General features: G+C 34.4%; 1 protein-coding gene across 15 annotated transcripts in view; it reads left to right on the forward strand.

Moving 5' to 3' along the window:
- Pde11 (Phosphodiesterase 11) overlaps positions 1–14,197 on the forward strand; it is a 252,073-nt gene extending 237,876 nt beyond the window's left edge. For all 15 annotated transcript variants that reach the window (XM_072542051.1, XM_072542061.1, XM_072542068.1 and 12 more), the window contains 6 exons: positions 476–643; positions 2,391–2,500; positions 2,906–3,088; positions 5,087–5,300; positions 6,588–6,671; positions 13,844–14,197. In XM_072542051.1, the coding sequence (XP_072398152.1) occupies positions 476–643; positions 2,391–2,500; positions 2,906–3,088; positions 5,087–5,300; positions 6,588–6,671; positions 13,844–14,059 (975 nt within the window). In that variant the 3' untranslated portion in view covers positions 14,060–14,197. The remainder of the gene's footprint in view (positions 1–475; positions 644–2,390; positions 2,501–2,905; positions 3,089–5,086; positions 5,301–6,587; positions 6,672–13,843) is intronic.
- Positions 14,198–17,181: the final 2,984 nt, after the last annotated feature.

Below are 17,181 nucleotides of genomic sequence, written 5' to 3' on the forward strand. Positions count from 1 at the left end.
CTCCAATGCTCCAGACCATCCACTTGATGCACTATAGAGGCTCTCTTATCAGCAAAGTGTTTGTCATGTGGGAGTCCTGGGTAAAAGACCTCCCACATGAAATCCTACCCCGAATAATGCAGGCCAGTGTAAGGTGTTGTATTCCCCTGTTATCTCTAGTGACTTATCGTCGATCTGTATTGCTTGCTCGGCTTCCGAGTTCTAGGCTACGCCCAGTTTTCGCTGTTGATAATGAAGAGGTATATTCCTTAAAACTTCGATAATACACAACGACAACAGGAACAATAGAATTTGTGTAATTAAATTTACTTGGTAGTCGCTTTTACAATAAGTCTGTCGACACACAACAGTAATTTCTTTTATATCAGTACCATCTATGGGAAAAATCGAGAACTTTTCATTTGGCTTTCGTAACTTATTTAACTATAGTTTCGTTAAAATTCAGCACTTAACTCAACCTATATATTTTGTCTAGGCCTGTTTACGCATGTTCTTGGATCTTAGTTTGGTAGAAACGTTCCACATAGATTTTGATGTATTATGTAGATGGCTATTGTCAGTTAAGAAAAACTACCGAGATGTTACTTACCATAACTGGAGGCACGCCTTCAACGTAGGTCAGATGATGTATTCAATATTGCACGTAAGTTGATTTTGAGATTAATTAAAATTATTTTAAATAACCCTAGAAACAGTGTAAAATGTATTCTAGAGTGAACATTTTAAACTATTGTGACGATATTTTATTTTTTATTTATAAGCTTCTAACACTTATTTTAATTTATAACGTTTATTTACTTCACGCTACGAATATATTTGGTAGACTAACTATCTACCATTTAATTTCCGTTAACGTCGTTACCTGGTAATCTGGAACACCTGATTTATCGTTCGCATAGCATGATTGGACCAGTGTGGAATGATCTACACTAGACTGGTAGCTTCTTCGAACGTTTGACTGACGTCAAAATATCGCCGTTATAATTGGGATCTTTGAGAATATCCTCAGTGTAAATATTAAATAGTAAAAGACAAAGTACAGCCATACGAATATTGGGCTCTTGGATGAATGAAAATGAGACATCCTAGGAAATCAAAAGCAGAATAGAGCAAATCAGATCATTTAAGATGTAAAACATATGAACCAATAGAGCATTAAGAATTCCCTTAAGAATACGTTTATTACACTGTTATGTCGTCAGTATTCTATTGTATGAAATGCAAGCGTGGACTCTCACTCAAACAATGTTTAAAAGAATTGTGGATTTCGAGATATGGGCATAGCGCAGAATGTTAAGGATATTGTGGAAGGACAAAGTGACGAAACAAGCCGTTTTTACAATATCTAAACAAAGAAAGAAAGATTCTTCTAACGGTGCCTATCCGTTCCGGACGTTGAGGTTAACATAACTATTCTTATCTTGCTGGGAGGCATTGAGAATAGTTTGGTTCTAAATTTGTTGAACTATTTTCTCAGGTTCTGGAGCCAAGAAATTATTCTGCTCCTTGGTCCCCTTTGTCCATACACTCATGCCTGAAGAATGAGTTGTAACAAGCCTGTCTCTGCTCCCTGTTTTCCGCTTTCCCATTCTACGTATAACCTCAACATTATTCGTCCGGTACACCCATGAAATTCTTAAGATGCGCGTATAACACCACATCTTAAAGACTTCAAGCTTTTTTAAAGAAGCGTCAGAAAGCGCCCATGCCTCTATTCCAAGGTAGACAAAGTAAATATCATACGAGTGGTCCCAATGTTCTTGTAGAATAATAAATAAGAAGAAGAGAAAATCTGACTGCGGTAAAGAAAACAAAAAGTACAAAGCCACTACGAGATTTTACTTAATGTGTTAGTAAAAACAACTATTAAATTTATTGACGACATGGGAAATAGAGGTCTTTTTGAAGACCCGGATGAACGGGACTGGATCGGTTAAGAGAGCCGAGGTCTCGGATCAGTTGGACCTTAACGAATTTTAGGTTTGGGAGATTTTTGACCTCACCGTTACTGTCTATAATAGTAAGATAAAAATAGTAATAAAACTTAATAAAACAACAACAAAAAAGAGTAATAAAAATAAAATTTTTGGATATACAAATTGTTCGCACACAAAACCAGTTATTTTAAAATTATTATTCTTCTACGGAAGGAGAGGGACACGGTCCTTGGATCACATTCGATCGGGATCGTAAGAGAGCCGGGTCGCAATAATTTCGAGAACCCGATGCTGCCGGCCAGTGTGAGGATCAGGATCTTCAATCCGGATCAGTTGTGAATTATTAACTAAGTAATTATAATCAAAAGAATACTCATAATTAACGAAAAAGAATCTTTTCGTGGGGAACGGTGTCAGTTTGTAGGATAATAATTATTTGCTATTATGTTTTAGGCAACAAGGTGGTGGGAATATTTGGGATCCATTGAATGCCTTGCGTTGATGATCGCTTGTCTCTGTCATGATTTAGACCATCGGGGAACAAATAATTCCTTTCAAATGAAGTAAGTTATAATCTATTTTTAGTAGTAGTTTTTAATATCAAAATATTTTATATCAAATAGCATTATTAAAATAACGAAAAAACAGTAATTTTTTGTGTATTTTCTTTTGTTCTTTAGCGATATAAAATAATATGTTTGATCTTTTACTTGTGTATCATATATTTCGCATTTTGAGAACCATTTCCGAAGTGGAAATTGAAACGTCAATAAACGTACTTTAACCTTTATTTGTCGCTTTTAAATAGTATTGGTCCCATTTAAATAGTATTTATATATTTCGCAGTTACAATATAAATATGTAATAAGTAGTAACGTTTTAGAAAGACGTTAAAAATGTATCGGCAAAAAAATTCTTATAATTTTCACTTGTTTTATGTCTCTGTTATAATCAATATATCATTTTAGGATTCATTCGCCTATAGCCCAGCTATATTCCACCTCTACCATGGAACACCACCATTTCGACCAATGTCTAATGATTCTAAATTCTCTCCAACTTCTTTCAAATCTAACACCAGAACAGCATTCTAGAGTTATCAGGGTATTAGAAGATGCCATATTAGCTACAGATTTGGCGATCTATTTTAAGTAAGTATTTTGTTATCTTTTATTAATAACTGTTCTAAATATTCTAAATATATGGTCCGTCCTTTTAACGTTTGCTAAATTTTAGTTGTCAATTAAACACTTTATTGTGAGTTTGTTGTCTTGCATTAATTATTATATAGAGCCATCGAGAACGTCGTAATTTAAGAAGTCTCTGAAACCACTTATTTGTAGGGATCGGTAGAAGCTTAGTTACTGTCTTGAAAGATGTGACATTTATTGCTTGACATTACTAATAATGGTGTAACAACACAGAACTAGAAAAACAATCCAATATCTTTAGAGTTAAATAGACCAGCAGAACACTCTAAAAGAGATAATACATCAGCTTTTTCTCATCACCTTAAAGTTAACAATCATCATTTTAACATCCCTGACGGTGTCAAATTAATTCACAACATCCAAGATAGGAACACTTGGATACGGTTGGATTTGTATGAGTACCTTGAGATTTTCAGAGACATGAGGACTAGCCCCAATTGTGTCAACCGCCAAACTACCCTAAATCGACCTTTTAATCCCATACACCGACAACTATTCCCTTAATCCAAATCATCATTTTAATAATTGTCTTAAAATTTCCTTTCTTCTCTTTTTTGCTACTGTTTTCCCTCATTTCCAACCACCCCAGTAGCATCTAACATTTTACTACTTCCTCACTAATCACCCATTAACACATACCTCAATACCTCAATTTGTCCCCCAACCCCCCCTTTTTCTTCCCCCGTTGACTTCTTGGGGTACCTTACTTATCGTGCTGTGACTTGTTCTTCATCATCAATCTTCACCCCTCTATTCGACACAAAAATTTTATATTTATAAAAATTACATTAGTTTCTGATCATACCCAAAAATCGACTACTACCTCGTCATGTTAATGCTGTCTTCCTGAATTTTACTTCCTGTCACCTCAGCCAGTTGGTCTGTGTCGTTTTAACTGACAAGAACCACGTGTCCAAGTAGAGCAAAGAAACATGTTGCTCTTTAAGTATTAAAATTTGCAACCAACATTGTCATCGACCTAGGGTCGCATTATAATTATTTAAATATTTAAACCATATATTGATGTCTCCACTGCAATTTTAGTGATAGTTACAAGTACCAAAAGAAGGCACTGATGATGATCTGAGCTAGATCGAAAACGTTATGTATCTATAAATTTTGGACGACACTTTTAACAAGTTTTAATTAAATGTTTTTTGTACCGCTATACAAATTTTGAAGTTTTTTCCTTCCGTATAAGTTTTTTAAATAGAAGAGTAGAGTAACAGAATAATAAGCGAGAACCTTAAAATTCCAATTTCAACTTAAAATTCCAAAATTAAAACATGTAATATTTTGATTACACATTGGAGGCCAAGAGCAGACAAACGTAGTAGAGGAATACCACCTACACGTTGGGCTGACGACATCAGGCGTATCACCAAAAATTTGCAACAAAGTGCACAAAATCGCAAAGAATGGAGGAGTTTAAGGGATGTGATAAATTAAGCAGTGGACGTGATAAATCAAGGCTGGATGATGATGATGAATATTTTTGTATGTTCCTTTTATTTATGGTCATCATATTTTGGAAAAAGTCAGAAAATGTTGAAAAAGTGTTGTTTGTTTGTTCTAGAGAAGAATTAGTGTGTGTTCAGTCAGACTTAAATGAACAACATTTTTAACAATTTTTGTTGTATTGTGTAAAGCTTGAATGTAATTGTGTTATTAAAAGAATTGTTTTTTTCTTTTTTTTTTCACGTATCATTTTGTGAAATTTCTCGAAAATAGTAAATCAGAATAATTTGTATTCAAATAAAATTTTAGCCAATTTCAGTTTTATTTGAAAAAAGCCTCCATGTTTATTTGCTTCGTATGTGACGTGAAGATATACATATCAAGAACACTGAAATAAACCTTGGGATTTTTTAACGAGTTGTTCATATTTATTTATATTTTAGGAAAATAATTATATGCTTAATAAGTTTCTTCTTTCAGAAAACGTGTTGACTTTTTTAAGATAGCTAGTGATGGTCTGAACTGGAAGAGAGAGGATCATAAGGAATCCGTGAGGGGTATGTTAATGACAGTCTGTGATTTAGCGGCCATAACCAAACCGTGGGAAGTCGAAAAGAGGATAGCGGAGTTAGTGAGCGCCGAATTTTTTGAGCAAGGCGATCTCGAGAGGGAAAAGTTGAACGTTACGCCAATGGTAAGTTTTATTTATACTCCTTAAAAGCATCCTTATAATTTTTTGAAGCGCAAGCAGTCAAAAGAAAGTCATTTCATTAAAAAAAAAACGAAAATGATTGGAAAAATGCCTTTCGATGTTAATTGCTTCTTACTTTCTATTATGATAACTAAACAATTTGCGAATGCCTCGCCTGAAACATATATTCGTCCCATGTGCCTATGTGGTATATATAATTTCCTTTTAACAAGTTCTTTCAGTATTTCGTCCATTAGGTACAAGTAATGTTGGATTTTTGAGTATAATCCTTATTCCTGATCTCCTTTTTTTGTCTGAAAAATGATTGAGGTTTTTTGTCAACCTATTTTAGTATTCTTATTAGGTTATGATTATTTTTTGTGTTTATTTATAATTTCCCATAATTGTTTTCTTTTTTGTTAAACTGTTTGTTCGGGCTGTTAGGCCGTTGTTTTCTGAGATTAGTTCTCGACGTTTCGCCAACACTAGGGGTTGGAATCTTCTGGAGATGTTACTGCTTCGCTTGTAACCTGAAAATGACCATTTCCAGGTTACAAGCGTCATTACAGGGTTTTCATCTCGGCAACTCCACCTGAGTTGTCTGATGGGTGGATTAAGTAGCTCATTGGATGACACTACCGGTCCCAAGCCCGAATAAAGGAGAAGGGTCCCTAAGGTGAGGTTAGCCACCTACCTGGGGTAAAGAATCCATACTGGCTCACAGAACTGAAGATACAGCCTCGGATACCGGACGGAACTATCAGATGACGACACTTGGAAATATGCATGCCTGAAAAAAAAAATGAATCCTAAAAATATTTACTATTTTAATTTTATACTGAATTTATTATAACCTATTAAAATTGACTCATAAAAGAAAAACTTCAACTATTTTACTAATGCAAAAACTAGTTTGACTCTATCTTGCTATGAGAACGCACTGCAGACAATTAAATGTTTTCAGTAATGTCTGATTTCATCGTTTTATTCGTAGGTTGACGTCACCAAATGAGTGAGTCAGGTTCATGACATTTTGTAATACCAATAGAACATAGTTGTTTTGGCGCGAAAAGCGAAAGTTCTACTGCTACTTTGTTGGTCCCCAATGCTTTGCGGTATTTTTAGTTCTGTAATTGCCTTCTCTTTTAACTTATTCCTCTAATATTACTTTTTGCAAGCCGCGGCACAAAAAATAATACTACAATAAGCATAAAAAAGGCAGAATTTTACAGTATTTTTATTACGTAGTCTTTAATTCCATTAGTATTATATAACTATATTTTTTTTTAGGACATAATGGATAGGACAAAAGCTGAACAATTACCTATGATGCAGATCAACTTTATTGATTCAATATGTCTGCCAATATATGAGGTAAGTATTTTGATCTCCAACTCTATATTTTTTGTGTATTATTAATTATTGATATTAGTCAATCTTTACATTAAAATAATTTTAACACTTTTTTATGATAAATGTTATTTTATATAATAAAAAAACAATTTTTATTATTATTTTTTAAATTTAAGTAAGAAATCCGTTAAGGATAATAAACTCCAGTTGTGTGCGTGTGTGTGTGCTATCCTTTTCTTTTGACCGTGGACTTAATCCATTAGCCTAAACTCCAGCTGTTTTGTTGACTGATTATTACTTATCAATATCTAAAATAATCTAGTGACTAATGTTTCGGAAAAATTTAAAATGCACTTCTGCATATAGAATGACTCGAAGCTATTCGGTTCATTCACTAAACCCTTTGGCCTAACAAAAAAAAATTAAAGTTGGAGCATAGATAGGACCATACTCTTAAAATATTTTCAAATATACAGGGCCACCCATATTGACGGGGAGGAACAAACATCTTTTTTTTAATGGAACACCCTGTATATTTTTACATTTTTGGACTCTTGTCTATATTCTTGTTTTTCCAATAGATTTTTAATATAGTCTACTATTGTTTAAAATTATTAACATAGCGAAATATTTAATTTTAATATACAGGGTTGGTCGAAACTTGTGCTCAGAGTATGTATTTGCTGAGTTTTCTTAAATGGTACACCCTGTATTGTAATGAAATTTTACCTTATGATACTTTATTATTTATTAAGCATTCCCTATACCTAACTGCTCTAATTTATGAGATTCGCATTTTTTTGAAACAATCTTTAATTTCAACAAAAATTAGGTGAAATTTTAGCAGGTTGGTCGGGAAAATATTCAATAAAAAATAATATTTCGAAAAAAAATATACATAATAATCGAGAATGATCCTTAATTTATTAGTATTGGATAAAATATCCGAATACCTAAGTTTTATTGCAATCTGTCTCATTACAAACAATGAGCAATATGTATAATTTATGTACAATAACATAGTGGGAAGCCGCCCAGTGGCGAGCACCCAGGTAAGACATAATATAAATATATATGATTAATCTAAACTTCAACTTAACAAACAAAGTTTAATACAGATAAACATCACTGACACACATATGAGTATTACAAGACTAAAAAAAGACTTAGAAAAATCAAGAAAAGATTTAGAAAACACCAGAATAAAAACTTGTTATTTCACTGCACCATGACACTATGCTGTTTCTCCAGATTTACTAGAAGTCCAAAGGGTCTGGTCGTTTTAATCTTCTTACGTGTGAAATGTTGAGCAGATCCGTGGCCAGCGGATTTGGATAGCAGGATATACTGATCTTGTATGCAGAGTTTACAAGCATTCGACAAAGTTTGGCATGTAGGTCTTATCTCCAAAATTAAATCCATATTTCCTCATCCCATAAGTTAACTTTTAAGATCGTACCTGACAGATCGATTCTTTCAAGTCAAAAGAGGTGGGGAAATCACTAACATGTTTCCAATTTGTTCCGGGGTTCCACAAGGAAGCATACTAGGACCCACCCTCTACTTAATATACACATCAGATCTCCCAACGACGACCAATACAACAATCGCTACATATGCCGATGACACAGTTATCATGGCTTCAAATTCTACAGCAACTGAAGCATCCCAGGTATTACAAAATTACCTACTTAAACTAGAGAGCTGGCTTAAACTGTGGCGAGTTCAAGTTAACAGTTTAAAATTAACACAAATAACGTTTACTTTAAAAAAAGTGTCGCGCCACCAGTTTCTATAAACAACACTCCACTACCAGTTAATACCGTCGTTAAATACTTAGGAATCCATTTGGATAGCAAACTTAATTGGGGCATCCACATTCAACTTCAACTCAGCTTAATCTACAGGAAAATGAATTGGTACATGAGTCAAAAATCAAATCTTAGCCTGGAGAACAAACTTCTGATATATAAATGTATTTTAAAACCGGTATGGCAATATGCAGCACAAATCTGGGGTACATCAAGTAATACCAACATACAGAAACTTCAAAGATTCCAATCGAAAGTACTGCGCCAGATCTGTAATGCCCCTTGGTATATTACGAACCACAGATTACACCACGATTTACAGTTACCAACAGTTAGCGAAGCAATATCTGCTGTAAATTTTTAAGTAGTTAGACTTTTTGATGTGTGAAATATTAATAAAAACACAATATTCTACCTATAGTAGAAGCCACAGTTAGAATGTAGTGTTGGTCTTACGGCGAGCAGCGATGCCGCTCATGTGGGCACAGTGGTAAGTGTGTGGTAGTTTGTCGATAGACTCAAAAATCAGAACCGTACTCGCTTCGTTTCAAAAATATTAACTCATTAATTTAACTGAGTTAAATAAGAGAATAAACAAAAAAACAAATTAATTCTATAAAAAATACCTGTATACATAAAATATCTAATACCTCTTAAATATTTATATACATATATACAAAAAAATGCAAGTAGTTTACCCTAGACGACAAGATAAATATATATACATAAAATACACAAGGTCATAACTGGAATGTACTGTACGTACAATACTAAAACAACAAATGAGCATTAAATCTGAGATATTTTTCGTTAATTAATACTAATCGCAATCCATATCTAAATCCTCCTCATCCTCTGAATCATCTCCTATATTAATTATCACCGGTTCAATATCTTCCTGCAAATTGTCCACCGCAAACATTTTTTCTTCTACTTTCTTGACGTGGTTCACATAATTATGGCACTGCTCTTTAGATATGCGTTGGTAAGCTTCTTTTATCAACCGTGTTAACGTTTTTTCTTTAAAATCTACGTTGTTTGAAGCCACATACCTTTTCACTTGACTCCACACCATCTCAATCGGGTTCAGCTTGCAATGGTAAGGCGGCAGTCCCAAAATAACGCCATATTTTTTCGCAATTGTTTCAATTTTGTACTTGTACTCGTCTTTAAATGCGGCCGAAGTATCCAGTAATTCACTTTTCAGGTAATCTTCCTCGAAGAAAATATTCTTTTCGATTAGCCAATCCTTCATTTGTCTTTTGCTCCAAATGACAACGTTTTCTTTGTCTTTCGGCAAGTTTGGAATGAACGTCTTCTAAAACCATTCTTCATATAGATCCATGTCCATTTCGTCGTGGTAATCAGCGGTTCCCTTCTTGGCCAGGAAAGTTAATTCGGCCCATGCCACAAAACCAGTTTCGCTTCCAGCATGAAGAACAATCCGAGATTATTTTTGGGTTGGAGCTTTCAGTCCAGTAGAGAGCCCTTTTATGAAGGCATCTCGTGGATTCTTGATCGTTGTGTCCCTCCATTCCTTTTTGACTGAAGCACCGACGTTAGTCCAAAACTCATAGGTATAAACAAGGTTTACATTATTCTTCTTCCTCAATATTTTTATTTGTCTAAGGTATTTGTGTCTTCAGGATATTATATCTTTTCTTTCCATCATTATCGAATCTCGACCTCTTTTACCATATCCAAAACCCATTTCATTTAGTAGCCTACGCAATGTAGTTTTTGAAAAAGCTGGTAGGTCCTCATCATCCTTTAGTCTGTTCATTATGGTGTCGACGGTTGGTGGTATGTTTTCCAAAAAAAAAATCATGGACAGTTATCCTTATTCAAGATTTGACTTCCTCTTCCTTTTTTGTACCGATTTCAGTTCGCCTTGCTGGGTCTCTTCGCGGATGTCATAAATTTTGCGAACACTCACACTGCACGTTTTCGAAACTTTACACCACACGTTTTACTTGCACACTAAGAGTCTAGTCATACCCTGTTTAAAATTCACGACAGATACTGGCAACGGCTCCATGATGTAGCTACTTTCATCCGCTTGCGAAAATGAAATAGAACTGAGCTTTCATAGTTTTTGTCAACTATGTTTTTGGTCTAATGTGCAGTACCCAAATCGAAAAAGAGACACGTTTGCTTTGCGTGGACAGTGGGGATTAAAACTGACTTCTCCTAATGACTTTATAATGATCTATATTTCATGGCCAACCTAATACAATTTCGCCTAATTTTTTTTGCAATTAATGTTGGGTTCAAAAAATCACGACTAACTAATTAAAGCAGCTAGGTATAGGCAATGCTTAATAAACAATAAAGTACCATAAAATAACATTTTATTAGAATACTAAAATACAGGATGTTCCATTGAAGAAAACTCAGAAAATACCGATTCATAAATTTATGTTAATAAATTTAGACCAGTGTTTCCCAAAGTGGGGGTCGCGACCTCCTGGGGGGTCGCCATGAGATACTAGGGGGGTCGCCGAACATTTCCAAAATAAGACAAAAGCACCACTTTGTTAGATCATGTATTTTTATTTTAACAACGCCGTAAATAGAAATTAACAATTAATTATCAGACGAAATATAAAACTAAATATTAAAGTCCGTAAAAATAAAAGAGTACAACAAAGTCAAATATTATAATCTTAATGAGAGCTATGCGCCTGTTTCTGTGAAACTAATCATTCAAATCTAGGCTGTGTATTTGAGACACACACAATTATATCATTTTCAAGTACGAGACGATTTCTAACTCTTGTTTTAATGGCAGTCATAGACGAGAAACTTAACTCACACAAATATGATGTTACAAATGGAACCAAACATTTTACAGCTTCACTAGCCAACTGGGGGTATTCCTGCATCTTTTCGGTCCAAAATTGGTCCGAGTTCTGGGAAAAAAATTGGAGCTTCAACATTCCATCACTTGATATTTCAATAAATTTTTCTTTCATGTTTATTGGTATTTCAACATGCTGAAAGGAATCGGCTAAAAACGGATTTAGTATCCATCTGCAACTGTCGTAACTGTTTTGAATTTCTTCGGGGAAATAATCACAGAGCTGTTGTTTTAAATTGAGCAAAGTAACATGCATGTCAGCAAAAACTTGTTCAAAATTTGTAGCACTGTAATTGGATACATTTTCCATACTTTCCTGAAGGCACTGGAATGAATCGAGTTGTTTTTTGCCAAGTGAGGTCGACCATAAATCGATTTTTCTTAGAAACGCCTCAATTTTATCTGTGGCGGTAATTATATTAATGTCGCGACCTTATAAATTACTGTTCAAAATATTTAATTGCTCGAAAATATCAGCAAGGAAACCTAGTTTCAGAAGCCAAATAGGATCGGAAAATTGATTTTCATATGGGGACTTCTCATCTTTCAAATACATTAAAAGCTCTGCTCTTAAGTGAAATACTCTTTTTAAGACGTTGCCCCTTGAAAGCCACCTTACTTCGGTGTGATAGAGAAGATTTTCAAATAAAGCACCCATGTCTTCACAAATTTTTCTAAAAATACGGGTCTGCAAAGCTTTTTCTTTAATGGAATTTACAACTTTAATGATGGTTTTCATAACACAGTCCATTTCAGGAGGTAAAGCTTTGGACGCAAGAGCTTCTCGGTGTAAAAAACAATGTCTCCATTATGGCATTATTGGCATTATTTCTTGTAATTTGACGACAAGACCAGATTTATGTCCTATCTTATCTTTAGCGCCATCTGTGCATATAGCAATACATTTACCCCAGTCAATATCATATTTACTTGTACGTTTCACAAAAGTGTCGAGTAAACATTTTCCAGTGGTATTGGCCTCGAATGGGGAAAAAAATAAAATATCTTCTTGAATGCCATTATTTGTATCATATCTTACAAACGTAATGAATTGGGCATAGTTAGATATATCTGTGGATTCGTCCATTTGAAGAGAGAAGTACGTGCATTTATTAAGATTTTCCACAACTTGCGCTTGAATACCGTCTGCCATATCACTAATTCTTCTTTGGATAGTATTATTTGACAGAGGTATTGTATTTAATTTTTGCAGCCTCTCTTTCCCCACACATTATATGTACCATTTCAACAGCTGCTGGAAAAATCAGATTTTCAGCAATTGTGTGCGGATTACTAGTTTTGGCAACACGATAAGCAACTTTATAACTTGCTAATAATGATTTTTCATTAGTAGTGGTTGCCAAGGGAAAACTGTCTTGCTGTTTGTGAAGGACGTTCAGCTTTCTTTCAAAGAATTCTACGGGCTTGTCTTTTTTATCTGGATGTTTGCTATTTAAATGTCGAAGTAACTTTGATGGCTTCATGCTTTCTTTTGACAAGACTTGTCCACAAATAACACATTGTGGTTTATTGGAAATAACGGTAAAACCATATTTAAGATATTCATCAATGTAGAATCTGTTTTTCTTTTTATTGCTGCTACTGCCACTTTCAGACGTAGATGGTTCTGCACTTCTTTTTAAAAACATCCATAATTTATAATTTATCGTATACGTAAATACGTAAACGGGAATACGTAAGTCGTAAAATATTTACTCATTACTCAACACCGCGTTCGCCACCATAGGCTGTTTGGATTCGAACTGAGGTTTCGTTGCGCATCGCCGCTTATATAAAGCCAAAACGAGGCTACGAGAACGTTCCAGAGTGCCATCTAGTAGCGAGCGCTTTCGCGATTATCATGAAAGAGTTTTGCGATGTAGACACAAGCTAATATGTCGCGGTGTACAATGTGCAGTCGACTTCTTATTATTTATTTTTATTGTAAATGCTATTCTGGCAGAAGTACCTACTACTAATTACTAGTGAGACAGATCGCAATCATTAAAATAATTGTATTAAAATAAAATAATTGTTTTTGATTTAAACTTAAACAGTAAAGTAAAATTAAATTTGAGAAACCATCAGATAATTGTAAATTAGGCACGCTATTTCTGTCAAATAATATTGAATAAATGAGTGGGGGGAAATTGGGGGGTCGCGAACAAATTTTTTAGCAAAAAGGGGTCGCGGTTTAGATAAGTTTGGGAAACTCTGATTTAGACAATAGTAAACTATATTAAAAATCTTTTGAACAATATATAAATACATTTTTTAATGTCAAATCTCTACAATTCTACAGTGTGTTAATTTTGCCATGAAATTAATGAAAAAACGTAATTATCTTTTAAACTACCTGTTAATACGGGTTAATACCCTGTATATTTGAAAATATTTTTAAAGTACGGTCCTATCTATACTACAATTTTTACCTGAATTATTTTGACCAATGAGTAAATAGACTTCCTTGCACTAATGCCGCACGATCTTTTGTATAAATATTTTTTGTCTTTTTTTTTCAGGCCTTTGCTGATCTTTCAGATAGTCTCCATCCCTTACTCGATGGCGTTAAACAAAACAGAACGCATTGGCTCGAAGAGGCACAACGAGCTCATTTGGTTCCTGAGATAAACGAACGCCAAGAGAAAGACGACAATGACAATTTGTCAAAGTCCAGTAGCAGTTCCGATCAAAAGCAAAGTCCGCGAGAGAAGAACTTTCAAAAAATTACCAATTAGTATAAAGAGTTTAAAAGTTGTATATATTTATTGACAAAGATTATTTATTAAAATATTTTTAATGTGAAGACTTAACAGACCACGAGGTTTTATATTATGGCTAATTATATATTTATTAAATAAATAAATTAAACTGAAGTGTACAGTCTTATTATTGTTTCGTTTAAATTATTTAAGGTAATACGAAAGACAAAAGAACATAACGCAGCCAGAAGATCGAAAAACGTGAGAGATATGGTTTTTCTCACAGCCTTCTTTCAATCGAGTCATGACTTATTCTAGTGCTTTAGACATGTCGAAAATTATTATTACATATAATTCACATTTGACAGTTACCAGGATTGTATTAGCCAAATATGCATTAGTAATGAAATTAATGTGGTATGAAAACCACAATAAGTTTTTACTTGCTTTTGTATAAACTGGTTTAATTGAAAATAAACAATAGTTAAGGCAAGTCCTCACCTAGAAACATATGTTATCAACAATGATATTTAACATGTTACCGAAATTCTACTAAAAATCAACATGTTGCGTGTTATTGCAAGTTATTTGAGAAAGATGAAAGGATGTTGGCAACATGTTGGTACTGCGTCCTTACTTAATGTTTTTGACTCTATTCTTCAGTTGCATTATGGACCGGAAGCGAGTGAATACAGGACCTTTTTTTGTGATTTGTTTTGATATTTTTTGAGTTTTGAGGAAAAAATGGAGAGATCAAAAGAAGCAACTAAGCATTTAAATAATTTATTTAGATACAATAGCGTGTTGTGTCCTCCTCTATGGAGTAGAACCTTACGTATGGAGCCTTACAGAAGATGCCAAAAAAAGATTAGAGGCATTTGAAATGTGGTGCTACCGACATATGTTGAGGGTCTCATATATACACCACACAAGTAATATAACTATTCTCCAGAGGCTAAGAAAAGACAATGAAATTATTAACACCGCAAAGAACAGAAAATTGGCTTACTTCCTCCACATCATGCGATATGTGGAGAGGCGAAAATCGAAGCAGGAGAGAAGATTCCCGATGAGTGGAATTTATCATACATGTCCTCCATTTTCAAAAAAGGTGACAAAAGGTCACCAAATAACTACAGAGGGATCAGTGTAATGCCTTTAATAGCAAGAATCTTGTCATCAGTTATAAAAGAAAAACTAGAACAACACATGGACTATTATAGCGAAGAACAAGCCGGATTCCGAAAAGCCAGATCATGTTTAGATAATATATTCATTATGAGACAGGTGATTGAAAAGAACAAAGAAAAAAAACATTGAAACACATATGACCTTTATCGACTTAGAGAAAGCATACGATAGCGTGCCCAGGAAACAACTATGGGAATCAATGAGAAGAATGCGCGTTATGGGTGTGTATATAGAGAAATGGGTGAATATAACACAAAGACTGTATAAAGAAACACAAGTGCAAATAAAGTTAGGTAATGAAATAACAAAAACAATCACCGCAACAAAAGGCCTCAAACAGGGATGTGGTCTCTCACCTATACTTTTTAACATATATATAGATCAGGCATTGAAAAGATGGTATAGAAAATGCGGAACAATGGGCATACCAGTACAAGAGAATATATTACATTCACTACTTTTCGCAGATGATCAAGTCATTTTTGCACAAGACAGGGAGGATATGGAATATATGATAAGGAAATTAAAGGAAGAATATGAACTTTGGGGACTCAAGATAAATATGTGCAAGACCGAATACTTATGTATTGGACCCGAGGTTGCAGATTTGAACTTAAGTTTAGAAGAAGAGACTATTAAGAGTTGTAAGGCTTTTAAGTATTTAGGGTCAATGATTAACCGAGATGGTACTTGTATGAAAGATATAGAAATGAAAATAGCACGGGGAAAACAAGCCACAAGAGCACTTCATGGAGTGATATGGAACAACACTCTAACCAAAGAAAACAAAAAGAGGATCTTTCAAAGCATAGTGATGAATATTACCCTATATGGAGCGGAAGTATGGCCAATGACAACAACAATACGAAATAAAATAAGAACAGTTGAACTGGACTTTATGAGAAGATGTCTACAAATCACAAGAGCGGATAGAATAAGAACGGAGGAAATATGGAACAGAATGGAAGTAAAATGCTCAATTACAAAAAAGTTGGAAAACAGAGCCCTGCAGTGGTACGGGCATGTACAAAGAATGCCAGAGCATAGGTGGCCGAAAAGAATATTAAACTGGGACCCGCCGGGAAGAAGACGGAGAGGAAGACCTGCTACAAGATGGAAAACATACGTCGGAAATGCTATGATAGATAGAGACCTCAGAGAAGGTGACTGGGAGAATAGAGTGCTGTGGAGGACGAAAACGGTGAACTCATAATGGGAAAAGCCGAAGAAGAAGAAGAAGGGTCAATGTGGTCGCCAACATCTCTAGAAGATAGGCACATTTAGAAGAAGGGTGATGTGGTGTTGCCGTCACAAAGATTATAAAAATCGGCACATTAAGAGTGAAACATTTACCCAGATAGCGACATCGATGGAAATACAAAATGATGCCGCCGAAAAAAAATTAAAAGCGTTATAGGACAATTTTAGAGGGAAGTTAAGAAAAGTAAATCTCATTCATGAGACGTGAGCAAGTGGTTTGCATTTAATAGGGTAATGTTTTTAAAAGCTAAGAACAAGCCGCGTCCTACTCTTGAAGGTTCGAGTTAAGGTAAGAACTTACAAAATTTAATTGAATTATAAATATGTGGTTGTTTTATTATTTCTTTATTCAAAAACTGAAATAATTCAAAACTTTGCACGCTAGAACAACACACGCCGCAGCCGCGAGAAGTACATCATTTTAAGCTATAAAAATGTTACTTACTGCTTGAAATCCCAATGAAGACGGTTAACATTTAACACAAAAGTTATCAACATGCTAGAGTAGCGGCTTTTGGGGGTAGGCAGGATAGGCCGGGCCTACCCAATAATTTTAAGAGCTTTAAAATTGAAAAACATATATTCAAAAATTATGTTAATGCATGTAAATAACTTTTAAATGTACTAAATTACTCAATACATTAGCGTCCGTTAAAACAACTATGTTATTATATTACCACAGAAAGCATCGAATCGTATTCAGGCAT

Source organism: Diabrotica undecimpunctata, chromosome 1, assembly GCF_040954645.1.
Source record: "Diabrotica undecimpunctata isolate CICGRU chromosome 1, icDiaUnde3, whole genome shotgun sequence".
NCBI lineage: Eukaryota > Metazoa > Arthropoda > Insecta > Coleoptera > Chrysomelidae > Diabrotica > Diabrotica undecimpunctata.